We start from the raw sequence: 25,699 nt of genomic DNA on the forward strand, positions 1-25,699 counted from the left end.
GGAATAAGGCCACAACTACCTCCAATGCTGCAAGGAGAGCTCAAGTGCCAGGGACACAGGGAGGTTTATTGGGGGTGGAGCAGAGTCGAGACAAAGCAATGCACTTCGGGAATTCCTGGCCCCAGCTGTCAGCCAGGAGGAGGAGGAACAGGATCTTGGGCACCGGCGATGGATCTGCTCCGGCGGCCAGGATGCGCCTGCCTGGGCCACCCTGGGAGCACGGCTCTGCCCGGCCCACGCGCCACCTCGCCCATCTCCTGCCCGTCTCACTCGTTCACCGTGCCGCCAGGGTTGCGCAGCCGCCCCAGCATCTCGCAGAGCATCTGGTTGCAGAGCGCCGAGTAGGGGTTCAGCAGCACCAGCTGCCGCCGGGCAAAGGCGCTGCCCAGTCGCGCTGCTCGCTCGAAGTCCCGCCGGGCGTCCTCCTGGCGGGCTTGCAGCTGGTGGATCAGGCCGCGTTGCACGAAGCTTTGGCAGGCAGCGTGGCCGCAGCCCCGGCTCAGGCGAATGGCCACGTCCAGGTCCCGCAGGGCACCTGCCCAGGGCAAGAGAGGCGTCGGGGTGGGCCTGATGTACCGGGGGGCTGCCCTGAGGTACCGGGGGGCTGCCCTGAGGTACCGGGGGGCCCCTCGCGACCCGGCTGCAGCAGCACTGTGCTCACCTGCCACATCCCCCCGCAGCCGCAGGGCCTGGGCCCTGTTGTTGTAGCCCGAGGCGCGCTCGGGCAGCAGGCGTATGGCCTCACTGAACCGCTCCAGGGCCGTGCTCACGTCTCCCGACTCGGCGGCAGAGACCCCCTGCAGCTCCAGGTCCCGGACCTGCTCCAGCAGCTCCGGCGCGAAGGCTTCCCCTGCGGTGACGCGAAGGGGAGGCCTTGGCTGGGGAAGCGGCCAGCACCAGGACACCCCGGGGGTCGCAGCCCCGCTGCCCATCCCACAGCCCCCGTCCCAGCGCACACGGTCTGGCCTCGGGCAGGGGCTGCTCCCAGCTGGCAGAGCCGCCTCACCTCACCTTCCTCATGGGCCGCCTCCTCCTCCTCCTCGTCCAGCCCAGGGATATCCCCAAAAGGGGTGCTGGGGTTAAAGATGGTCTGCAGGACAGCCCTGTCATTTGCCGTGGCCATGGTGCCCTCTGTACTGAGACCCCGTGTCCAGGAGCCGGCGGGCGGCCTCCGGCAGGTTAATGTTCACACCGCCGGCACCGCGTCACCCTTCCCCGTCCTATCCCAGCCCCGGCGTGAGGTCCCGCCGCCTGGCCGCTTACTGGAGGCAGCGGCCCAGCTGGAAGACCCGCAGCTTCCCACGGTGACCTGCGCATGCCGCGGTGGCGAGCCAGAGCCGAGCACCTTTCTGCTGAAAACCCACCGCTGGCACCGGCCGGGGTAGTTTCCAGGAGGAGCATCAGCGACACGGGGGAAGTGGCTTCTCACCCCTCAAGAAGAAATCGAGAGCAACCCTCTGCAGCAATAAACTTGACATGTTTATTAATTAAACTATCACTTAAATAAAAAAAAGTGCATAGAAAATAAACATGTTTAAAAACTCCTTTTTTTGTTTTTTACAACTATGTACACATTTTTATTTTTACATTCAGTCTTTTGCAGAGCTTTCAGCATTTTTTTTAAACTATTAAAGTATTTCCTTCTTCCCTGTGACAGGGAGTTAACACTGATGTACTTTAGACACGTTTCCTCTTTTTTTTTTTTTTTTTTAAAAAAAAAAATAACAACCAGAAGCTTGGAAGAACACAAGAAAAAAAAAAAACAGAAGAGATTTGTTATACATGATAAGTTGTCAAGAAATGTATTTCTAGAACATAACCTTGCCTTTGCAGAGCTTTTTTTTTTCTTTTTTTTTTTTTTGAAACAATTATTCACCTACCTGTATTTACTAAAGAGACTGTTAAGTTCAATAAAAGAAACACCACAAGTATAGTTCTCGGTTGATAGACAAAGCTACTGTACCTCGTTAAAAAGATACCAGGAAAGCACAGAGCACATTTTTTTTCCCTATATGCAGGTGGTACCCCAACATTCATAACCAAAACAAGAGGAAGAAAAAGAAGAAACCAAGTTGTACAAGTACTGACTGGTAACAAGAAGGGCCGGGAAAGGCCGAGCCGCCCGCTCCCGGCTCCCCGGCCCTGGCAGCCCTCGCCCCAGGAGCTGCCTCCCGGTGGGGAACGCCCAGTGTGGCTTTCCCGGCCGTTGTTAGCAACTGTAACACAATCCTTATCTATAGTGTTAAGAGAATTAAAAGCCATGGACCGATACTGAACTAGGCTTTGTTACACGGTGCATTACTATATTAGTTCCTATATATATCGTATTTATAGTTATAAAAAAAACTTGCGAGTGTCGCGAGTGGACCAGTAGTATGGGTTTGAATGGCATGATTCTGCACAAAGACCGTCTCGCTGAAGAACCTGGTATTGCTTTGAAATGAAAGAAAACCAGAAAGAAAAGATACCCAGCCCTTTGCAATGACCCGCTTTTCCTTTAAAAAAAAAAAAAAAACAAAAACCACGTCGGTTTGTACGAAGAAAAATAAACGCCCTAAGGTTCTTTTTTTTTTTTTTTTTTTTCCTCAGTATTTCCAGATACCGTGATCTGCGTCAGTCCTTATAAAATATACATTCATACACGGGGAAGCTGTGCCATGCTCGCCGCCAGCCCGGGCGGGACAGGGTCGGGGGGTGGATGGCAGCGAGCCCACGCACTCGCTGCCACAGCTTCTCCCCACCGCCTCTGCTGCCACTCATCCCAAAGGGCCCAGGCTCACTGCGAGGCACAGCGCAGCTTCCCGGGGGTACAGACAGTTTCACTGGCCACAGCGGCTCCCGCCGAGGCAGCCGCGACGGGTATAGCAGCAAAGCGGACAGGCAGCCGGACCCGCAGGCTCGACCGGCCCTCGCAGGAGGAGAGATGCCGGGCGCTCGGTTCTCAGGGGGCTCCCGCGGCATGCCACTTGCCCCCAACCCTCCTCCCTGCTTTTCCCTACGCCGGGTGGCTTTGGGCAGAGCTTCCCAGCCACAGCCTCCTCCTGCACGCAGCCAGGCAGAGGGAACGGATCCGCTTGCTGGGGAAGACGCTCCTCCTCCCCGTCATCGGGACGCAGCTGCAGCGCGGGCAAGAGAAAACGTGGCGGAGCTGAGCTACTCCGGCAAATTCATGGGCTTCGCCAAGGCGAGGGCTGGCCCCCAGCACTGCCATCAGAAACAGGAAAGGAAAAGGACCGAGAGCGGCTGCGCTCGGGGACGCGGGGCTGAGGTCCCCCGGGCACAGGCTCTTTGGCCTCCTCAAGGTATGTGCGTTCCCACCAAACTGTCAGTGCATCAAATCATCTCAGTAACAAATGCAGCGTCAATTTGACTTTTCTTTCAACAGTTATCACCAAATAATCATCACACAGTGCAATAACGAAAGGAAACCGGCAGTTCCCGACCCTCCCAGCGCCGTGTTTCGTTCTCAGGTCAGAGGAAGAGGTCTCGGGCCCAAAGCGTGCGGATTCAGGGCGCCCCACTGCAAGCACTGGGGAGTCAGCAGGCGGCTCCCATCCCTTTCCCACCGACTGCTGAAGCCAATTCAGAGCAGCCCTCCAACCCACCGGCTCCCGGAATGGCCGCTGATCTACCCGCAGGAACAGCTTGGAAAAGCGAGGGTGCTTCCTGTGTTCCCTTCTCCATGGAAAGACTCCTCTGCCTTCAAGAGAGAGACTGCGGGACGAGGCATGTGGCCTGGACCAGCCCCCCAACAGAAGAGGTATTGAGGGTCACGTCTCTCTCTATCTCATTTTTCCTTCTAAAATACACAGAGGATGCTGGCGTGGGGCCAGGCAGCATTGGGCCTCCTGCCTGGGTGCACGGACAGTCGTTCAGACAGAGTCAAACTCCTGCTAAGCTGGGCAGTTCTCCCTCCCGCCCCCATCTTGACGGGGAAACAAAGTTTAAGGTCCAGCCAAACCTCCTGGAAACAGTTACTGAAGTTGAAAAGGCAGAACAAGAGTAAAAAATAAAAATAAAGTGTACCCCCTCCCACTCTGGAGAAAGGATCAGACTATGTCCAGCCAGGTATTTCCTATAACCGTCCTATGAAAATAAAAAAAATCATTAAAAAGAGATTCTCTTAAATTAGGATAATACCACTGTTTAAAAAGCCTCGTCATAAGTGCTTTCCCCTATGAAGTGCTTCTCATAGAAAAATATACAAAATATATTTACATTTATAAAACCTTAAATACTAAACTGTAAACAGAACAGAGTAAAATCCAATGTCATTGTTTGTTAGGCTTGGGGCTTTTTATGTCTTTGTGGTTTGTTTTGGAGGCGCACAGCGGACCCAGACGGGAGGAGGACTGACGCTGCTTTAACCAGGACAACAGCATCTTTCGATTGGCTTGAAACAAGCTTGGTTCCTCAGCTACAGCGATTTCCACCACGCCAGTCACTCAGTTATTCCCTGTGCGCTTCTGGATGCTGCGTGGCACAGACGAGGCTGGTTAGCGTTTGGCCTTGCCTTTGCAGAGCACTTACGCGCTGTTTTGGTGCCTCTTCCCCTGCCTTTCGGGGAAGGTGACGTGACTACACCCGGAAGACGCACCACGACAGGTGCCTGCCTACAGGATCGCTCCTTTGTCTCCCCACCCAGCCCTAGGACACTGCAGCGAGGCTGAGCAGAGTGAATCCTGTGGGAGCCTCCACGCAAGTCCTCCCTAGATCCTGCTCTACAGAGGTACGCGGCCAACCCCAGAGCTGGCTCACACTCCCCGTCTCTCCCTAGAGACGTCTGTCCCTTGGACCAGCTCCACGGTGGCAGAGAGGCCGCCGGCTGGAAGCACCTTCACCTTGCTGGGCAGAGGAGGAAGCCAGCTGCTGGAGACAGGACTGGGGAAAGGGCCACTTCCCCCTGACAGAGCCAGAGATGGAGGGCACTATTGAAAGGAAGCCTTCGCTCACAAAGATTGACAGCGCCGTTAACTGTTGGCACAAGCCCCCTCTCCACCAACGAACGCCAGGAATTCCCCTGGGCTTGGGCAGGCATTTCGGAGCCAAGCGCTAGCCAAACCCTCTTCAGTCTAGTCGCAGGCTGCTCTGTTCTGCTCCCCCCGGTTCGCCCTTCCTAGATGAAACCAGCCGAGTCAGACCCGTGCAACGCACCAGCTCCACCAGCTCCCCCCGCGCTGTGCAGGACGCCAGCTGGCTCACCAATAGTGTTTTGGGGACGCAGAGCATAAGGAACCACAGACATGCGCACAGTCCTCAGGGTAGCTGGTTGGCGGGGTGCAGTCTCTCTCCCTGGGCAGTAAGCTCACTCAAACACCATGCTACCGAACTTCTGACCCAGCCCTTGAACGAGGCGGAGGAGCAGAACTCCGCGTTCGCCACTCTGAGCCAAGGGACGGAGAGGGATAGAGGGACAGGACCCACGATCGCTCCCCCGCGCTTGGGCCTGGGCCGACCTCCCCTCCCCTCTCCCACTCATTAGGCCCATGCTGAGAAACAAATACCGGGGGCGGGGGGAAATGAGAATAGCAAAAACATAATCACGCTGAGGATCTTCTCCGGTCACCCGTGTCTTTCACAAGGGTAAGTGTGCGCATGCGAGACATGAAGATGTGGACTCTTGACAGAGAAACTCAGCCGCCAGTCAGGTCCCTGAGCCCAGCCGATCTTCGTTCCTGCCTCTGGCCTCCCCGTCCCGTCTGAATGGCCAGGGAGGGATTCACGTGAAGCTTTGGTTCGCCCCAGGCCCTTCAGGGCTCACTTGCAGCTGATGGAAGTCCTAGTTTAAAAACTTCCTGCACTTCTTGGCGCCGCAGTTGCAGGGCAGTTTGTTGCTGGCGTCTTCAATGGGGAACTTGTAGTCGTACGTGAGCTCTTCCCCCCTGTAGATTTTGCGCATGGCGAAGATGACGATGTGTTTCTGGCCATCAATGTTGATGACCCGGGAGTAGCAGTTGGGCTCGCAGGAGTGATTGATGAAGCGGGCCGCGTTCCCGTGCATGGTGGCATCCACCACTTCAGAGTCGTCAATGCGGAACATGTAGCAACCGATCCCCTAAGCAGGGAGGACAGAAGGAGGGTTACCTCAGGGAAGTGAAGACAGAGCCACCCTAGCAGACAGCCTAGCTCGTGATGGCAACCAAAAGTCAAGCCTTTGAGAGTATCTGCAACCTCTCTTCACTTGCCTTCATAAGCTCACGCTTGAACCTTTTCGTCCCCGTGCTCTTTGGCTGTGCAATGCTAAGACTGGACTGAGGCCCTTCCCAGCCCACAGCAGAAACCAAGAAGTGCCTCTAGAGCTCCAGCAAGAATGGAAATACCCTGAGAAGTCTGTAATCCCAGTTCATGATGTTCCAAACGCCGTTTTCACGTAAGCCTGTCCTACCTTCACAGCCACTTTCTAGCTCTCCCAAACTCTTTTAAGAACTTCTACAAAAGCCCATAACTCACCTTACTGTCGTAGTATTTCTCTCGTTTGTCAGTGAGGATGGAGCGAATGACATTGCCTGAATATTCGATCACCATCTCACCTGCATCGATGTTCCTTTTGCAGAACAGACCCCGGCCATGGATGGGAGACCTAAAAAGGCAACACGATAAGCGAGTATTTCAAACGATACAAGCGAAGCTCAGAAACCTAAAATTGCAAACACTGCAGAAAACAGCTTATTTGTTACGAGGATTGCTGTGGTATCATTACTCTTCTATAATGTAATGCTAACAAGAACAATACTAGGTCTCTCCCGCTCACTCCTGAGCACGTGCCTTCGTTATCACCAAGGTAAGCCAGCAAGGAGTAAGTAGTTCGCGCTGACTTTTCAAATACATAACTCGGGCGGGGGGAAGGAGGAGAGAAAAACCCCAAACATGCTTCTTCCCCTCAACTTTGCAGCCTGACTTCACAGAAGGCTTCCAGTTTTCACCTTTCCCTGTCCCAGAGGCAGCGGTACCAGAGCAAAACCATACCTGTAGACACCAACTGCCTCCTTGGAGGTCTTCTTCAAGTGTCGGAAGCGCATGGGCATTGGCAGATCCATACTAGTCGCCCTCCTAGAACACAGAGACGCTGCTAAGTGATGACCTTTATTTGAGAGTCTGTGCCATGTATTATCTGGGATACTTTCCAAGAGATAATAATTTAGATACTGTGACACTGCAGCCCACTGAGAACACAATCAAAATTAATTCAGTGTTTGTATACACAGGTAAAAGATAATTTCCTCCCTTTTCTGCTCAAATGCTCATCAGATTGTTTTACATTAGCAAGGAAAAGAAACGTTCAAAGGAAGACTGGTCTGGTGGTCACCCTCAGCTGTCAGTTCTCTTGCTGTTGTAGGTGTCTCCTCTATATTTGTTAGTGCTTGGTAGCTTTCAAGATTTAAACAGCACCTCAGAGAACACAGCACATAACTAAGCCTGATCAGCTTGTTGTAACAGCACAGCGTTATTTTCCCCTTTGAACCTTTCAATCCTGCTGCATACCGGGCTGATTTCAGCTGTACTTCTTCCTCTTCCTCATCATTTGGGTTGTATTCTGGTGGCTGTCGGTGCTTAGAAGCCAAGAAATTAAACATATCAAATGCAGATTTCCTGCAATTTAAAGAGAGGAAAGGAAGTTTGGTTTACTGACTGAAAAGAAACACATGGTTGCCACAACAGTTTGACATGTTTACTGCTTTACACCTTCTCTGGTCTGTCCTCTCCTAAAGCCTTCTATGCATCAGGGTAACACACGACAGTTTCTGAGAACCGTGAATGAAAGCACCAGCCAGGAAAGCTTTGTTAAACAACGCAACGGTCAACAAAGTGGCACAGAAAAACGTGCAGACTCAGAAGATGCAATATAGTCGATTTACATGCAGAACTTGCTAACATTGCTTTTTAACTAAGAGCTTTAGTGCTGTAGAGATTTGTTGCTTATGCCCTGCCACGGTGTCAGTTAATCAAGCAAACGGGCTGTTAACCTTACCAATGACAAAGCTCACACTTGCCTCAGGTGGACTTCAGCCCTAGCAGAGCCATGTGGATTCAGAGGAGGTTCGTTGGCCTCCTCTGGCTTATGAAATCTGAACTTGTAGTTGTGGCAGTGCTTTGCTCCGTACAGCTGCTCAATCAGGAACACGACAGTATCATGGATAATCCCCAGCATCCTCAAACCATTCACACCTGGAACAAGAAATAGAGCACAAAAAAAAAAAAATCCCAACTGACAATGCAGACTTGGAGAAGGAGGACACAGCAGCGTGTTAAATACAGCTTGTGTGCTAGCCTGCAATTTTCACAGGAGCACTGTGTTAGCTAGTTCATTCCCCATAAGAGTTTTCAATTATTTAATTGGGAAGAAATTACCCTCCATAAAGCAGTTAGGAGCTGAACTAAAACTCTTAAGACTCTGAACCCTAAGACGCTCACAAGAAGATCTGTTTGCTCTCACACCTTCAAAGGCACAGTAGAAATGAGTTTGGCACTGGATATTACCTGCAAAAGACAGCTGTTTCAGGCGGGCATTAGAACGGGCTTCTTGAACTTTGTCAGTCAGTGACTTCCAGGCATCTGCAGTCACACAAACAGAAGACGAGATAGTGAAGGAGTATCCGAGCGCTGGGCACTGAGGATTGCCAAAACAGGGGCCTTGCTACGCCTCTTATTTTGCCGCTTCTTATCAGATTTCCAGTGAAACAACATACCATCGGTAGACTGCTATGTACGTGTGCAGTATGCTGTTTTCCAACAAAATGCTCATATTTAAATAAGCTAATTGCAGAATACAAAGTTTGCATCCTTTCATGGGCCATAAATTAAGAACCTTGGATCCCATTGCTTCCATCCTCTCCAAAATTCACTTTGGCATAAAGGGAAGTAAGCGTCTTCAGCAAATGGTCTGGAGGAAAAGTCTAGATACCCTACTGCCTGACCCACACTGACTATTTCTTGACAAAATATGGTTCAACTCCACTGGTCAATTGATAAGCCTAAATGGGACAATGATAAAAAAAAAAACCCAACACCAAACTTTTTCAATACAATCCAGACATTGCTAGGAACTAGGATTGTTCCAGGGCCATAAATCAAGAAATAGGTTTTCAGTATTTTTTAGATCTATAAAAAAGCAAGTAAGAGATCCTCAGAAGTCATAATTTTACTTCTAGCAAGGAAAGCTAAACCCAGTACAACCAAAACCACACAGTTCTCACCTTCAATGCTTTCTGCGCAGATCTGAAAACCATCATCACTAGAGATCTCAAAAACCAAACCTTTCTTTGGTTTCTTCTCACCAAGACACTCTTTCCTCTTTTGTTCTTGCTGAAGCCAAAACATAAGCGGGGAGCTGAAAGTGCTCTCTTCTTCCTCGAGAGCTTTTGAGCCTAGAAACGACAGAAGCCAGCATGAAGATGGAAATTGGTTAGAATGGTGTTTTTTCCACTGGTTGTTCCACAACTGAAAATTACTTACTAACTTGCTTTTTGACCAGTAAATCAGTCCAAGAAAAAAATCTAGACAGTGTTGTAGTAAGAGTGTGAAATCTCAAGTGCTGGAATTTCCACAGACTAAAAATAGAGACATAACTATTTGTCCAATACCTATTAATAGCAAACAAACCTTTCCTTCCTTCAAAGCAAGAATAACATGACTTAGCTCTGAGATCTTTCTTGAGAGAACGAGACTCACAAAAATCAAAACTTCAAGGTACTAATTTCCCAGTCCTGGAGAATCCCAAGACTCGGTGCTTTTGAAATAGTGACATACCTGCATTTTCTTGCTCATCTGTTGAGTTTTGTGTTGATTGAGATTCTGGGAGGACTGCCGTTTGCCTTCGGAGGGAAGGAAGTGAACGTGAAGAAAAATATTTAACCACCTACCTAATTTCCTCACCAGCCCTGAACACTCACCTACAAAATCTGAGAACTAGACAGAGGTAGAAGAACCTTTTTCTAGATGGCATGTTCTAACATCAGTTCAATTGGAAACAAACAAGTAAAAAGATTCTACTCAGTAGCATTTGTTTTTGAGGCATCTATTGGTCTGTGGGTAGCAGCCTAATTTAAGACAATCTGTGACTTTTCTTTGTATTAGCCCTACTCAGTAATAAGGCGTATGCTAACATATGATCAGCCAACACTGTATGAGTAGCTGTCTTCTCAGCAAGCAGTAAGCTTCCCAGAGCTATATGCAACTTAATTTAAAAAAAGGCTCTATATTGCAACTAAATGTGACCGCTCATTCCAAACTGAAAGCTCCCAAGATATTTTAACTAGCAAAGTAAGACTTCTCACATTCTCTGTATAAATTTCCTTAAGCTCAAGCAAGCACAATCTGATGGAATGGTGTGTTTAATGCTTACCCTGCAGACTGGCCACATTGTTTCTGTGATGGCTGATCGACGCTTGCTGCATCCTGTGTATCTGCCTTCATAGCGGGACTCCTGGAACAGAAAGGTTTAGGAACATTCAGAATACCTGCCAAGCCGTATGTGCCATAAACGTGACTGGAAAGCGCTAAGAGATCCACTGGGAGCTGCCATGAGCAAATTCAGCAGTTCAGCAGAACTAGAGAAGTAGGAACAACTGCTCCTAAGATACGAGGAACCAGATCACGCTTCCAACATCACATCAGAATCAAGACTTGCACTTCAAGAGGAAGGAGGAGAAGGAATCTGGGTGCAAGAGAAACATGCCTGAGCAACCATAAGCAATGAGCTCAGGAGTCAAGAGATGCGTGGTGGAAGGTGGACAGACACAGAAAACTTTCACAAACTAAAACAAATTGGCAAGTGTCAGCAACACAAAAGAAACTATTTTAAAAGATTAAGCTGTCTAAAGAGTTTTGGATCAACGTTTTACGAATCAGACTTATTACAAGACATTAAGATGATCAGGTAATTACACAAGTGATGTGCAGTATTTCTCAGTTACTAAAAGCTGGATGTTACTGTCTTTTAGTACCAGCAGTCATTTTGGAGAGTTCTCTCAGGCAGCCAGGATCGAAAGTCAGCGGTGCAACTTCTTTGGTGAAATGCATAATTGTTGGCACTGTCATACTAAGACACGGCTATGGACTACATCGATAAAACTGTCTAGTTCTGCATGTAAAACACAGACCCAGACCAGCAGCTCTTATTCTCTCTACAGATCTGTATTTCAAAGAGTCAATTCAAGTGACATTTTAATTTAAGGTCTGGAAAGTAATCCTCTACTGCGAGAGACAAGTTCATACTCTGCTGTCCTGACAAAGTAGAGTGCAAGATTCTCCCAGTTCCTCCCCAGTTCCTCTTGCCTATAGGGACTGAAGAGGAGGAGAAGAGGGGCAGGAAGAATAAACCGCATGTTGGAGAGGCACTATGCTCACAGAAAGGCATGCAGTTTAAATTCTGTAATCAGAATGACCAAGGCAACACCATAACACTGCGTCGTTTTGGTGCCTTGGCACACTGCTGATAGAACAATTAAAACTTCTAGAGCACTTATGCACATTAACAACATAAAGGAATAGAACCCATCACCCTTTTGAGTGTCATTTTCTCTACTGATACCTCTAAAACACTCTTGAATTTGCCAGAACTGTCAATGATGAATAATGTCCTCATAACCCGGATCCTCAAAGCCTTAAGTTTTTAATCCTCCCCTTTCCAGGGGTAAAAGTTCTGTCAACTCCTTTAGATACCTGCTTTCTGCTGGCGGCTGAGGTTTTTACCTTAGAAATTATCAGAAGGAAAATTTGCTGTAGAAACTAGTGCGAGATTCTTTCTTATAGTGTTACAAAATCTCAGGGATGAGCAAAACCAAACACTTCTCTTACCCTGTAGCCGAGACCTGGGGTACAGCAATGGCCCCTCTGTCGGGAATGTGTGCTTCAGAAGAACTGGTCCACACGTGAGAAGTTTTGTGCTTCTTTCCATTCCCTTTGTCTAATGATGGCTGAATGCGTTTGATTTTCGGCTTCATTTTTGTAGGACCCAGCACGGAGCTACTTGCAGACTGCTGACCAGATGACGGGGAGCCTCCAGGGGATGCTGAACTGGCATGCATCACTGACGAGGAAGCCTTGTTTTGTTCAAGTCCGGTATTATTGGGAACATCAACCAGCTGTGGAAAGCTCGACAACTGTGTCGTTGCCGAAGCTGTGCCAAGGTCCAGCTGGGAGGAAGCAACCCCGGTTTTGCTGGCTAGGAGTTGTGTCATATGCTGAAGCTGGTAAGAGCCTTCTGGGTCAGTAGACGACGGAGCAACTGTCATGCCCATTGTCTGTGCTGAAGGCAGAACACATATGCTCGATGCAGCTGTCATTGCTGCCGTAGACGGAGTTTGGGACGCTCCCAGTTGCGAAAACATCCCAGAACTTGGTGGTAAAGTCATGTGCTGCTCCTGAAGACCAAGGCTTTGCTGACTTGCTTTGATCAGGAGGTTGCTTATCGAACCAAGGTCCCCTAATAACCCAGGGCTAGTTAACGTCACTGAACTTTGTCCCAAAACATGACCAGGAACTGACCCACCAGTAGAAGGGGCTGCTGTGGCCTGCATGGATACGACGTTCAGCACCGAAGAACTCGATGCTAGGCCTGATACAGGCCCTGCTGGGAGGTGACTGGCATCTGGCCCGATGACACTGGGAGACGTGCCAACTGCAGTAGCGGTCCCACCTTGCGGGAGCAAAGATGTTTGCTCAAAATACATGACCCCAGACTTAGACCTTTTGATAATATTGGGGACAGTTCTATGGGATGTTGAATTTGCAATGGTTCCCAAATCCAATGGGTGGTTGGAAATTTGGGAAGGAGCAAAATTAATTAAGGTCATGTTAGAGACCATATCAGGAGGAGCTATAGCAGAAGGGGTTCCAGAGGGAGCCAGCTTCTTATTCTTCCGTGACTGCAGGCGAGATATGGGCCGTTTCTTGCCCAGGGCAGCAGCTGGTGTAGTAGCAGTGGTACCAAGGTCTGTCCTCTGATTAGCTTCAGACACTAAGAGCTGAGGATCAGGGGGTGGCTGCACACCGATCAGAAGACCTGGCGAAGGACTGCTGATGTTTGGTGGGAAGCCAGTCTGAGTGGCTGTGGAGAAGGGATGTATATGCTGGTGATGGGACATGGGCAGCAACCCCTTGCTCGTGGGAGGGAATAACGACTGAGACGAGGGCAAGCTTGGGTTTAATCCGGTGGTCAGCGTGAGCCCGCTCCCCATGGGCCCCAGCACCGAAGTGTTGGTCTCCATCACACTCTGTGCAGAACTAACAGAAGGTGTTAACTGTATCTTTTGAGTAACACCGTTGGGAAGAGTTTGGAGGACATACAGTGGCTGCATGTTTTGATTGACTACCAGAAGTTTTTCTGCGGCTGGCTTGAGGTGGGGTGGCGTTGTCTGCACTGCAGCATTGGAGATCTGCGAAGGGCCAGGACTGTCCGTGGAGTTTGGCACGTACTTCTGGCTCTGGAGGGGAACAGTGGGCGATACCGGCACCTGGATACCTGGAGTCCCGCTGTTTCTCGTTAAATCCTGGTTGCTGCTGTGCCCTTGCTCGACGGGGCCGCAGGGCGGGCTGGCTATGTGCTCGGCATCTATGTGACCCTGGATGAAGTGATCAGGAGTCATGTGTCCTTCGGGGCTTGGGTCTACTCCTGGACTCAGGAGAGCCGTGTCACCTTCCCCCGAGGCAGATTTTTCTGTGACCGTCACTCTCTTTTCCCCAGACTCCGTGGAAGGCAAGGCTAGCATCGACCTCTCTCCCGAGGAGGACAGCGAAGACTCTGAGATGACAGCGAGCCTGTTGTGATTTTGGCTGGGCACCGTAGGGCTGCGAGTGGTCAGAACAGAGAGATCAGAAGGAAGCTCTAGTGGCAATTCAAACTGCTCCTCTGCTGATATGGAGGAAGAGACGCTGCTATCCACCGGCTCGGCGGTTGGCAGCTGCTGGGAGAACACCTCAAACAAACCCATATCCTTGCCACGGTTGCTGTCGAGACCTAGACCTTCTCCAAGTGTTAGAAGTTCAGATGATGAGGACTCCGGGCTTTCTCCCAACGCCTGCATAGACGGTGTGTTCTTTAGTACAAAGTCCATGATGTCGGAAGGGAGGATGTTCCCACAGTCATCGCTGTTGTTATTGTCTGAGTCGGATTTCAGAAGTTCTGTGTTAAAAGTGTCCAGTAAGTTCTTGTCAGAAGGCGTGCTTGCATGAGCCCTGCGGCCCGTTTCCAACGAGCTCAGCTGAGCTTCTAGCGAATCCTGACCTTGTGCTTTAACCCTGCTCACAGGATGGCAGTTATCAATCTTTGGGTCAGTTTTGTGGACAGTGGAGCTCTTGGTGACTTGTAGTTTCTCACCAGCTTCTTCAGTTCTATCTAGCTTTAAGTTCTCTGTTCCGTTTTCTTTACCACTCCTTTTAGTTACTTGACTGACTTTTCTTGTTGTTGCCGTGACACTTGTATCACTTTCAGTTCCATCATCCACGCCGTCTAGCTGTGAGATTTTTGGGAGATCGCACTGCTCCTCCTCCCTGAATAAGTTATGGGATGCAAGCCTCTCCTCCGTGTTCGAGGAAACCACTGTTCTAGTGAAATTATAGTAGTATAAGTCATCTTCATCTGACGTGCTCAAGTCATCCGCGCCATCCACTTGTCCTTCTGCAGACCGCTTGCCTCGCTTCTTCCCAGTTGAGTTACTGTAGAAGGGAATGTCTTCCTCTCCGTAAGACCTCACGCCATACAGAGGAGTCAATCCAAAGAACATATTGGATCTGGCCCGAGCACTTCTCCGTGGATACCTCCGCTTGTACGAGCCTTCTTCTTGAGCTTTACTTCCATCCTGAAGCATCAAGTTGTTATCTTGCACGGGCAAATTTTCATATGCACTGTTTTGAGATTCCTGTGCTGGCGCTTCATTTGGACTTCCCTGAACTACAGGGTTATCTTCTGGGCTTTCTGAAGTTGAGGAGGGCTCTGCTAAAGGGGCCAGTTCTGCCCCTGCAGACTGAGGTTCAGCATCACTTTCCTGCTGTGCATTTTTAGACTGGTTTTCGCTTTCCATCTTGAGAGGAGTCAGGGTGACTTTAACGGTGCGTTTTCTAGGTGCCTGAGGTTCCTTCGAGGCCACTTCGATCTGCACTGCAGAACCTTTAGATGGCCCTTGTGAAGGTGGAGACTTCTCACCAGCTTTTTCAGCAGGAATATTATTACATAACCTCTGGCTAATTTGCTCAGTTGCCAAACCCTGATTACCAAATTCTGGTTTCGTGTTTCCTTCATCACTGCCTACTGCTTGACTTGAATCTGTAAGAGATTTCAGGGAATGCTTCTCTTTAAAACTATCTTTCATTAACTTTTTCCCCTTCTGACGCCTGTCTCTAGGGGCAGAAACTACCTGCTCACTTGCTGCAGGAGATCTGCTGTTTACTCCAGCAGACTTCAAGGTTTTCGCATCCATCTCATCAACCACAGTCGTCTTCTCTGGCTGTACAGGTTCCACGTGCTGATCTCTGTCTTTTCTTGGGCCCCTCTGATGCAAAGGTGGAAAGGGTACTGCTTCTTTGGAAGAAAACGATCCTGAACATTCTTGAAAGGTTCCTATTTTAACATTCATTTCTGCACCCGATGAACTGGTTGGTTGAGCGGACATTTTGGAGTTTCCTCCAGAAGTAAAACTATGAGCTGAATGATCTGGGTCCTTTGAAGTTGGCGTTTTCATCTTCTCTCCCTTAGAAGGCGCACCTTTGGCTATCAAATCTGAACTGCTAGAGTGTTTTCCTTCTGTAGACTGAGATGCATCCAGCTGGTAAATTTTACTTCCACTTGTAGCTGCTGTTTTCTGGGAGCCTGAACCAGTGGAGCAACTTTGAACAGGAGCACTTGGAGCACCTGCATTTATGGATCCCACAAAGCGGTCAGTACTTTTGATGCTCGGTTCATGTTCTGAAGATGACCCCATGCTGGAAACTGAAGATACGCTGTGCCTGGAGTAAGTGTTTCCGCCTCGTGTAGGAGAAGTCATCCGGAGTTTTGATTGCTGCTGTGACAAAGAGGAGGTGCTATGTCTCCTAGAACCAATGCTCTTAAGTCCAGAGGATAGCAAAGGATCTCCTACTGTCACTATTTCATGGGTCACTGGGGTAGGACTTCCTGAGAAAATAAGGCAAGAAAAACTGTCAAGTGATCTGAAACCTTCACAATCAATGCATACCCAATTCCTTCATACAAAACACAAGAAATTAAAAACCAGCAAAACCTTTCAGCCAAGTAGCATTAACATCATGATGATACTTGAGATAGGTATTGAAAATCTGATACCGTCAATCAGTATTCACCACACAGAGTTGACAAGTTTGTGTCTCAGGGTTCTGTATCTCAACTTTAGACATGAATTTTCAACATCAGTTTGAAACAAAACGTGACTCATTCATACAGAAATAGTAGCTGAATCACAATACCAGATTTCCGATTCTCTCTGGAAAAATACCAACTGAGGTGATAAAGTCACTAACTTACACTATAGCTCTTCTGTATTACTGCTCTAATATTGCCCAAACACTGCTTTCTTCATCCTAGGGGAATTTTTGTTTCAGTCCAGCAGTTTGTGACAGGCCATCTCTACTGTGTATTTTCAGAACTTTCCTCCCCTCAAACCTATTGCCATTTCACTATTTTCCCTAGAAACAGAAAACTAAACACCATATTCTGAACGAAGCCAAAAAAGACACGAACCAAACAAAAAATATTTCGAAAATGAACAAAAAAAACCCCTCCCCAAAACCCAAAAATCGAAGTCAACAGCACTTGGCAATACCTGCAGAGGGTAACGGCCTAGAGCCGGGAGACCTCTGGGTGGATGGGTAACTTGGCGTCCTGATCCTGGGACCCTTTGAGACCACTGGATAGTAACAGGAACTAGAGGTCTGAGAATGCAAGGGACGATCCGGTGATGGTGGGTTTACAATTTCAGGTGTATTTCGGCTGTCTTTAGGTAGAGTTTCTGTTGGTGTATAGAAGAGAAACAACAGTGTAAGCCATCACTGAATCCTAAAAGTGATGATCTGATAGGGCATATATACTATCAGGTTTCACTTGGAGAATCAGGGTATTTGTTAAATAAACACAAAGATTACCGCTTCCTTGCCATCAGATAATGTCTGTTTTCTTCCCCTAAGAACATTTTAAAATACTTGCAGCAATACAGTAACCCTCAGCTTACACATGAAATTCCATTACATTTTAATAAAGTTTAAGATTCTATGTTTACAATGAAAACTATTATAAACATTTTAAAAATCTTCCACAGCCTCACCTTCTGGGAACTGAAGAGGATAGGGTTGAGATTTTTTAATTTTTTTTTAACTCATCTATGGATCCAGAGAAAGCAATTTGGAAATACAGAAGCAGTGTAGTACTACTATTCAACATGGTGTTTAACAACCCCCATATTACAGACTGACACTGACATCTGAATTACAATTTGAAGTTTTAGGTCACTAGAAAAATCTCAGATCTGTAGACTAGAAAGCATTACTACAGTAGTTTTCCTTTGCCTCAAGTTTTCAAAGTTACCAGTACTCTCAGGAGCTTAGCTGGTTTTTTTTTTTTTTTTTTTTTTTTTAAAGTCTTAAGGCACTGTAACATAATTTGGAAGCCTGAAGTGGGTTCTAGTCCAAATCCACTGAAGAGACACAGGTCCTAGCCACTACCTGGCTTTCTGGGAAGGATACACTACAGCAAAAACATATAGAGAATATACTTTTAAAAAGTCCTTAAAAGATTACCTGTAAGAGGAACTGGGCTATGGGCAATTGTTCTGTTATCATCATGCTCTACAGTGCTGTTGATGTCAGGTTCTACGACTGGAGGTCGGCACTCCATGATCTTGCAGGTATACACACAGCGCTTCCTGGCATCTGTTGTGCTCCAGTACACCCTGGAGCACCTGGAAGATAATTCAAACATAAACCAATTTACTCAACAGTCGAGTAAACCTCAGCATTCCTATTTTAGATTTTCAGTTTCTCAAAATTGCAGGGGACAAAGGCTTCCTGGCACAACATGCTGCACACCTGGCATAATCACAAGACTCCTGAACAGTGCATGAAAGCTACAGTCATTTTTGACGTATGTTACTTCAGTGCTGGTTTGGCATCTAATACACTAAAAGACATCTAATCATGAAACAGCTTATACTCACTGATAGCCGATGGGAAACAACTTATCTTCACAGTCTGAGAGGTCATTCAGAATTCCTAAACAGTCTATCGTCATTGAACCTGAGCAGAAAGTGGAACAGAACAGTTCTGTGAACCAGATTCCAGCATGAAAGGTGCACAAAGTGTCCAGAGACTAGATCTTACCAATCATCATGTGGATATTCTCTGGTTCCAAGCCACTAAGAAATTTTCTTCTCAAACTGATCCCTTCAAAGTCCACAAAAACTCTCCTAAGAACTTCAAACCCATTCTCGGGAACCACCTGGAACAAGAATCCACAAAACTACTCGTTAATTTTAAAGGAACCACCATGGGTGCGCTATGCAGTCTAACTCAATCCTCACTTGGTCTTTTGGTTTTCAAACCGCCACATGGTACCACTTGCCAAACTTCCCCATGTCAGTTGTATCACTGACTTCTTTTTAACAGCACTGCAGTCCAGTCCTTGCTAGCAAGGAACACGTTCAACCTTAACTTCTAAAAAGCGCTCATAGTTGCAGGCTAACCCCACCTTCAGACAAGGCAGGGTGCGAAAGAAGAGTCTCACCTCTCCTTTGATCAAGTCACGATGCCTCTGGCAGTAAACTTTCTTATCGTCCAGAAAGACACAGTTCTTGGCTCGCGAGCACATAAAATGATAGTTACTTGTACAGGAAGTGAGGCAGCAGCCTACTGTGGCACCTGACTTCTGGCAGAACTCACATCTCTACAAAACAAAACAAAAAAGTTAAAAATTAATCCCTTCTAAAACTGGGCTACCATTACTGTTGTCAGTTGGTTTTTTTCAGCACAGGCAGAGTTTAGAGTAATGCCTGACCTCCCACTTCATTGCTGTAACATTTCACTACCGTGACTCAAGTGCACAAGTGAGACATGGAGGAGGAAGTGAGATGAAGAAGGATCCCTCACACACAACAACAACTGCATTTGCAGCTGGTTCCTCCAGGCCTCAGACTTTCTTGCTTGTACTCCATATCCAAGTGTCATATTTGCAAGTTTCACTGATTAATATGTCACTATTTCTCCCGCACAGAGTATTCCCCATGTGGGCAGCTTACTACTGGCTAAGAGCAGTCCCATTCCACTGATTCTGCTGTTTTTAGTAAGTATTTAGGATGACGTGATGCAATATTAAAACAAAACTTGGACAAACTAATTTCTAGTCAAGCTTCCAGTCTCATTACATTCTTCTGGAAAGTAAGCAACAACCAACTCACAATAGGAAGATTATTTTGTTTTCTAAGACTGCTTGGGAGTTCAGAAAAAAGACACCACCATCATCTTTTTGCAGTATTTAACAGAGTAGCTATGTACAAGCTAGATGTCAAGATCCTTCATCTATACTCAAACATGAAAATCCTCCTCAATCAACACCTTGAAATGGACAATACTTGCTTTCCATTTTTATTTCTTGTACACATACGTAAAATTTAACCTAGGTCAAAATACTAGGTACAAACTTGCTCGCTCTCCTTTGAGTTCCTCTGCTGTCATCACTTCAGACTGCAACAGAAGATCTGGCAAGTCCTTGTACTAGAGAGATAAGTGTTGAGCTTTAACACAGTATTTGGCCATGCTTTAGATATTCCACATTATTTTTAAAAACAGGTTGTGACTACAGATATGGCATCAACTGCGTAAGGTATAGCACTGGCAACTGAAGACCTTCTGAGAAAAACACGACTCCAATTCTCCCGTTACAAGCTCCTTTTTGTTGCCACAATATTTCTCAACTGAGCAAGGATAAAATAGATTTTCAAGTATCTTCAGTCAGTTCTATCATATATAGTGTCAAAAAAAAAAAAATTTAAAAAAAAATTGCAGGGAGGGGACAGAGCAGAAAAAGCCCCCACAAGGAATCTTTTAGCTGCGTTCCTGCCTTGGTTCTGTGTAAATCAGCGTGAAGTTTAACAAAGTATTCTTTACTTATACCCACCAGCTGCTTTCCCCTGATCACAGCCATGTGCACATTTTTCAGAGAACCATCATCATCTTCAAATACTTCTGCTGACCATAAAGCACAGTTCACATGTGTCCATTCGTTTTGGCCAATATAGAGAAGACGTCCAGCATCCTAAAGAACAGAAGGAAACGTTCTTTTTCAAATGTTCCACGAGACACAGCAATGCACAAAAAGCATCCAGCCTATCCACAGTACCGAGTCTACAGTACTGCTTAAATCAGCTCCTATCAAAATGGGCACGTGCCAGACACTCACATTAGCGCTGTCATCACCGTATTTCAGGCACAATGCGCACTGCCTGTTGTCTTCTACATCTGGAGGTGGGTTAAGTTCAGGACTATCCTCTCTGCTTCTGTCAGAGCCTTTTAGTTAAAAGAGAGAACACACTTTATTCTTGAAAGTCAAGGAGGCAAAAATTCATCTGGAAAGACTGTCAGTAAGTGAACAGGGTAGAGGAGCCAAACAGCAGCCTAGTGTTTTCCATAGCCAGCTCGTAAAGCAAGGAAAAGCACACATCAGCCTCTACGCAGCCCTTGTTCTGGGGGAAAAGAGGTAGGTGCAAATGTATTTCTGGGCCCAGGCTCAGCTCAGAAACATCTCATATGTTACAGCTTCCAAACGATTTCAGGTCACAGAGGTCTCCAAAATTCTTCAGTCGCATACAGAACCAATACCACCCTCTCTTTATTACTAGGAGGTTTGGAATGGAGCACTCTGGGTTTGGGACCAATAGTGCTGCAATCTGTTTTCTTACTAGAGATAGGTGGTGTAGGAGGATGTAGAGGAGTTGGTGAATCTGGCTCTCCAGGCCCTTTGGGTTTTGGAGCTGGAATGATTTTCTTCATCAGAGGGGGTTGTTCAGTGCGGTTGTTCTCTTCACGCTCCTGCCACTGAGCATAATTATGGTCAAGCGAAGGGGGCAGCACTGCATTCGGCAACATACCACTGCTGAAATGCAACAAGGAGTCAGCTGTGAGACCTGACTGCACCAGAGGACCTTCTGCCCTGTCTACCAGCGCTATGGACATTCAACATACAATAACAACTCATTTAATTACTTACAGTCCACACATGCTCTCAACAAAGGCTATGACCGGTCACTTACTTTGCAAGGTTTGTGACGTGACTGTTTCTTTTGAGGGTGACAGATGCAGGAGGGCCACACCAAATGGGGGTGAGGAAGAGGAGGGGGAAGGAAGGACAGGACTGACAAACCAACACACAATATACCGAGTTCTAAATAATGTTTTTGGTTACTCTGCTTTAGAACAAGGAAGTGTGTACAAAACCTGGGAGTGGGATTACTGTTTAACTTCTGAAAACAAAACAAAACAAAACAGAGAGAGAAAAGAAAAGAAAAAAAGAAAAACAGAAAACCCAACCCCACAAACATGCTCTCTTGATACTTTTTGCTTGGACAGCTGGCAAACTGCAGGGTGTCGCAGTCGGACACAGAACAATTACTTACTTGCTTGTTACTTTATTTGGCTCCCAAAATCTGGACTTTTTTACACTAAACCATGGAAAAACACGCTCCATTTGCTGAAGGAAAACAACACTCCATTAGAAATGTTATACAACATACCCAAAAATTCAAAGACATTCAGCCAAGATCTACTGTAAATGCACAACTAGTAAGATTTCATTAACATCAACAACTCTGACAATGCATTACTTTATTCCTGGAAATACCCAAGCAATGGTAAGTGTGACGGACCCTTTGGATTGCAACAGCAACAAGCAGTGGTATGATACCAAGCAGATTTCAAAATAACTGTAGTCCAGCTCACCCGAATAAAGAAGGACTTGACCATGCTATTGGCTTTCTTAACTTCTGGCTGCCCTCCATCGGAATTAATGGCTGCTTGAATTATCTTCACAATATCATCGCTAAAATCCAACTACAAGAAAACCACAAAATTTCACATTAACAGGATTGTCTCTTGTACAGCTACACCATCCACTAATTTTTTAAGGCATCAAGTGAGCATGCAGATGACTAGAAGACTGAACCAGAGCATCGACTTAAAAGCAGAAAAATAACTTGGCTGTAAAGAAACAAGCAGCCCTGTGCATTTGCAAACTGGCTGGTAGAACTACTATGCCCATAACTGTTCACTTCTTCCTTCTACCAGGAGCTGACTGCCAACCGATTTTAAATCAGCTAAGCTAGCTACCTCACAAGGATTTGGCCAAACTCTGGCAACAGCATGTTTGTCTAGCACTTTGCAATATACAGTCTTCCTCAAGATTACAGGCTCCGTAGGTAAAAAAGAGGAAAAGGCTTCTCCCTACAAAGAAAACTGACTTGGTCAGCATTCACATTTCATATAAATGACCCCTAAAGACATCATCCCTCCACACGTGAATTATTAGTTTCCAGATAACTGACTACCATCAGTGTCATCTGGCTAGGCCTTCAGTTAGAATTTGCACGTGAAGGATGACCTATCCTGTTTCCATCAACATAAACGTCTGACTAAGAGCAAAAGAGGTTTAACCAAGTATCACTGCTGGTTGCAGAGCACCATACAACAGTGTAAATTACATGTCTTTGAGCCAACATTAACATGAGCACCCGCCAGAATTATTTTTAGGAGAACGCTAACTTGTTTCCTTGTTCATAACGAAAAGGCTTAAGCACACTCACTTATAAACACCACGGGTCATAAAGCCATTCATAGGATCTATTATTAGAGCAGAACACTAAAACTTTGACATACCACAGAAGTGTAACCTCCTTGATCCATTTTTCTTTTCACTCCTTCCAGATCCAGAGGTTGCTGCTCCTCCTGCTTACTGACTTCTGTTAGGACAGGTGGATCGGGACCTTCAGGAGAGCTTCTGGATGGGATACTCTCTTCTGTCTCAGGATTTAAATCAGGTGGTTTTGCTGCCTGTTAACATCAGCAACCAGACAGAGCGACATTGGCTATTGAAGTGTGGCTGCTACTCATGACATACTCCCACGCACATTTATCAGCCCAGAGATTCTTGCTAACATGAAAGAAATGAGACTGAAGTTCTGAATTCCTGTCCAAAATGTAGGGACAAAAATGAAAAGCTCTTAACCAGCTTTCTGCTGCTGACCTGTAAGGCACACAGCAGAGCAGAGTGATCACCTATAAGGATCAAACTCATTTTTCAGAAGTCTCATTTCTGAATATATATTTCAAGACTAAGATCCTGTTCTGTCAAAAAAGCACCTTCACCAACACAGAGCTAAATCCTCCCACTCCTTGAAGAATGTTACCGTATTTTTTTCTTTTAGCCTCACAAGTCATATCATATATATCCACCACTTTGTTTCCGTAGGAAAGAACAAAAGAAAGAAAACAAAAATCACAGTACATGTTGCTCTAAGTATGATAAAGACATTTTTGCAGTATGATGCATAGCAACACCAGAATTCAACTGAATGCCAGGCAACACTTCAGGCCAGAATATATTAACAGGATGCGAGGCTCCAGCTTACCTGTCGATACCGCAGCAAGTGGCTAGTAGTTCTAGAATTCAACAGGGCTGTTAAAACCTGCTTTAAGGAAACTTGCAGCTCCTTTTCCAGTGCCAGGCGCCACTCTGCAGGATGCTGCTCTGTACAGTTAATGCAGGTGTATGCTACGCTCTCAGGCAAGTTAGAGAGTATCTCATACATTTCATCTGGAGACAAAAAAAATAAAGTAACAATCTGAACTGCTTTACTGAAGGATGAACATAGGGAAAAACACCTACTCTGCACTTACTATCTAACAGAAACACTTTTCATGTAACAAAAGCATCTTGTGCTACTAACTGAGTGATACTGCAGTTGAGGCAAGTCCTGCGCTTTCAGGATGTCACTGACATTTGTACTGGTTTACCTGTAGCCACTCTATAGGTATTTTTCAGGTTGGTCACAACAGGTGAGGGTGTTAATGTTAACACAGTAGAAAGTTCCAGAACTGGATTGCTTTGGTCTACTCACTGACCCACGTTAAGTACTGAGGAGACAAGGATTTGCCTTACCAGAAAGGTTTTCACATTTGGAGTGGACCCAGCGGTCGCATTTCCCACACTGCATCATCTTGCTCTCATAGTCGTCATCATCGTAGCATTTGTCACAGAGAGGACAAAAATTTCCTGCAAACGAGATGTGATTTTTATCAGAAGTTCAGCTTCCACACACAGATGTCAAAGGCTAGGTGGTTACCTACTAGTGCGCTAAGGAAGCGGCTCTCTGAAAAACCCCACCAATAAGCTGCCAATACAGTTACATCTAACTTTTACAACACTGCAAACAACGGCCACAAAAATAACCTGCTTGGAAGACCACTGGCTACTCCAGAATTCCACTACTGGGTACCCATTTTATGGGCGGTAGTGAGGCTAACAAAATACTATATGCAATTAGCTTTACAGAGTAAAACAAAAGGACAAAGATGACATACAGGCAAGAAATTAGGTGGAATAGTCAAGACTTTCTATACTGAGATTTTTCCCCAGAGTGCCACTCATAGATTCAAAGGTGTCACATACAGTAACTATCACAAGAAGGAACAACCACTTGACAATAGGGACCTTGCTGCTTTTAAGTCAGGAGTCCTTTAAAATGTCATTTTCTCAACTGCTGCTTGAAACCCCAGGCCAACATGTGTGTAATGATCGCTTTATGTGGTGTAGTGTTTAAATTCTGGAAGCCTCAAACTCTGACAATACCACAGTGGTGACTTTTGTTAGCCACTGCAAAATTTAAGAGCCTGGCTTTCCTACAGAAAGGTATTACACGTGCTTTCATGCTTGACCCTAACACCAGCTTTCACTCCTGTTTGTACCAAGACAAGCTCACCTGCCCTGCAGGCCCTCTGTTCGCTCTACACTGACACTGCCTAATGCAAAACTGAGCATCTGAAGAGGCTCCTGCTGTAAAGAATCACAACTTTATGTACCTTTAGCAAAGAGTTTGGCACAATCATGACACAGCGAGAAGTCATGAGACCATTGCGCATCCCACCCTTTGCCTGGTGTTGTCGATCCACAGCTCTTGCAGCGAACACATTTGGTACATATCTGGAAAAGGAACATGTTTGGCAAGAGTTACTTGCTTTTATATCCAGTAGTTTCTGTTCTTCAGTCCTAACGACACATTTTATAGTGTTTATTATTTAATGAATGCAGAATAAGGAGTTTCAAATACCAGAACTTTCACTAAAATACCACAACTTTCACTCCCTTCACGGTAGGATGGTGATGATGCAACAAGAAAAAAATGAAAATAAATCACAGTATAGTTATTCAGTCCTTCATATTTGCACTGAAGAAACTATCACCTTTCCCTTCACGTAAAACAACAGCATACATAGTTGTGGCATTTCTTCTGACCTAAAATATGAAGTCTTATTTTAACAGTTTTCCAACTCTGAGGATATCGTAGTAGAACACACCTAAAAACTGTTAGTAACAAATACACTGTAGGTGAAGCTTTCACACTTGTTTAGAACAAAAACTTGAAAGCCACAAAATAGCGCATTAATCCAAACTCAATACCTGTATCAACTGGTAAGTTTGTTAACAAAGTAAACG

At 46.4% G+C, this 25,699-nt stretch overlaps 2 protein-coding genes across 8 annotated transcripts in view; both read right to left on the minus strand.

The window, feature by feature from the left end:
• Window positions 1–45: 45 nt before the first annotated feature.
• TTC36 (tetratricopeptide repeat domain 36) lies at window positions 46–1,178 on the minus strand. The gene is made up of 3 exons (XM_030022889.1): window positions 1,012–1,178; window positions 662–850; window positions 46–535 (listed from the first exon to the last, which is right to left on the minus strand). The coding sequence occupies exons 1-3, from the start codon at window positions 1,121–1,123 to the stop codon at window positions 267–269; spliced, it is 570 nt and encodes a 189-aa protein (XP_029878749.1). The 5' UTR covers window positions 1,124–1,178; the 3' UTR covers window positions 46–266.
• Window positions 1,179–2,585: 1,407 nt separating this feature from the next.
• The window catches only part of KMT2A (lysine methyltransferase 2A), a 48,657-nt gene continuing 25,543 nt past the window's right edge, over window positions 2,586–25,699 (minus strand). For 5 of the 7 annotated variants that reach the window (XM_030022872.2, XM_030022870.2, XM_030022873.2 and 2 more), the window contains 24 exons: window positions 25,066–25,186; window positions 24,146–24,259; window positions 23,616–23,800; window positions 22,864–23,037; window positions 21,931–22,041; window positions 21,609–21,682; window positions 20,895–21,088; window positions 20,396–20,502; window positions 20,114–20,251; window positions 18,725–18,883; window positions 18,322–18,439; window positions 18,159–18,237; window positions 17,743–17,903; window positions 16,773–16,958; window positions 11,797–16,108; window positions 10,343–10,423; window positions 9,748–9,812; window positions 9,195–9,365; window positions 8,479–8,553; window positions 7,992–8,166; window positions 7,483–7,590; window positions 6,967–7,050; window positions 6,451–6,580; window positions 2,586–6,055 (listed from right to left, as the gene is read on the minus strand). In XM_030022872.2, coding sequence (XP_029878732.2) covers window positions 5,780–6,055; window positions 6,451–6,580; window positions 6,967–7,050; window positions 7,483–7,590; window positions 7,992–8,166; window positions 8,479–8,553; window positions 9,195–9,365; window positions 9,748–9,812; window positions 10,343–10,423; window positions 11,797–16,108; window positions 16,773–16,958; window positions 17,743–17,903; window positions 18,159–18,237; window positions 18,322–18,439; window positions 18,725–18,883; window positions 20,114–20,251; window positions 20,396–20,502; window positions 20,895–21,088; window positions 21,609–21,682; window positions 21,931–22,041; window positions 22,864–23,037; window positions 23,616–23,800; window positions 24,146–24,259; window positions 25,066–25,186 — 7,398 coding nt within the window. In that variant the 3' untranslated portion in view covers window positions 2,586–5,779. Of the gene's footprint in view, window positions 6,056–6,450; window positions 6,581–6,966; window positions 7,051–7,482; window positions 7,591–7,969; window positions 8,167–8,478; window positions 8,554–9,194; window positions 9,366–9,747; window positions 9,813–10,342; window positions 10,424–11,796; window positions 16,109–16,772; window positions 16,959–17,742; window positions 17,904–18,158; window positions 18,238–18,321; window positions 18,440–18,724; window positions 18,884–20,113; window positions 20,252–20,395; window positions 20,503–20,894; window positions 21,089–21,608; window positions 21,683–21,930; window positions 22,042–22,863; window positions 23,038–23,615; window positions 23,801–24,145; window positions 24,260–25,065; window positions 25,187–25,699 lie in introns of those variants that run through there. The other 2 variants (XM_030022871.2, XR_003924670.2) reach the window with 2 other exon arrangements.

The sequence above is a fragment of the Aquila chrysaetos genome, chromosome 8 (genome assembly GCF_900496995.4).
Source record: "Aquila chrysaetos chrysaetos chromosome 8, bAquChr1.4, whole genome shotgun sequence".
Lineage (NCBI taxonomy): Eukaryota > Metazoa > Chordata > Aves > Accipitriformes > Accipitridae > Aquila > Aquila chrysaetos.

What these genes read in the sequence shown, in the direction of transcription:
- TTC36 (XM_030022889.1), bottom strand. Translation starts at nt 1,123, where the DNA reads ATGGCCACGGCAAATGACAGGGCTGTCCTGCAGACCATCTTTAACCCC. An exon ending in GGAGGCGGCCCATGAGGAAG is followed by an intron (nt 851 to 1,011) that starts GTGAGGTGAGGC and finishes GCGTCACCGCAG; the next exon opens with GGGAAGCCTTCGCGCCGGAG. An exon ending in GCTGCGGGGGGATGTGGCAG is followed by an intron (nt 536 to 661) that starts GTGAGCACAGTG and finishes TGCCCTGGGCAG; the next exon opens with GTGCCCTGCGGGACCTGGAC.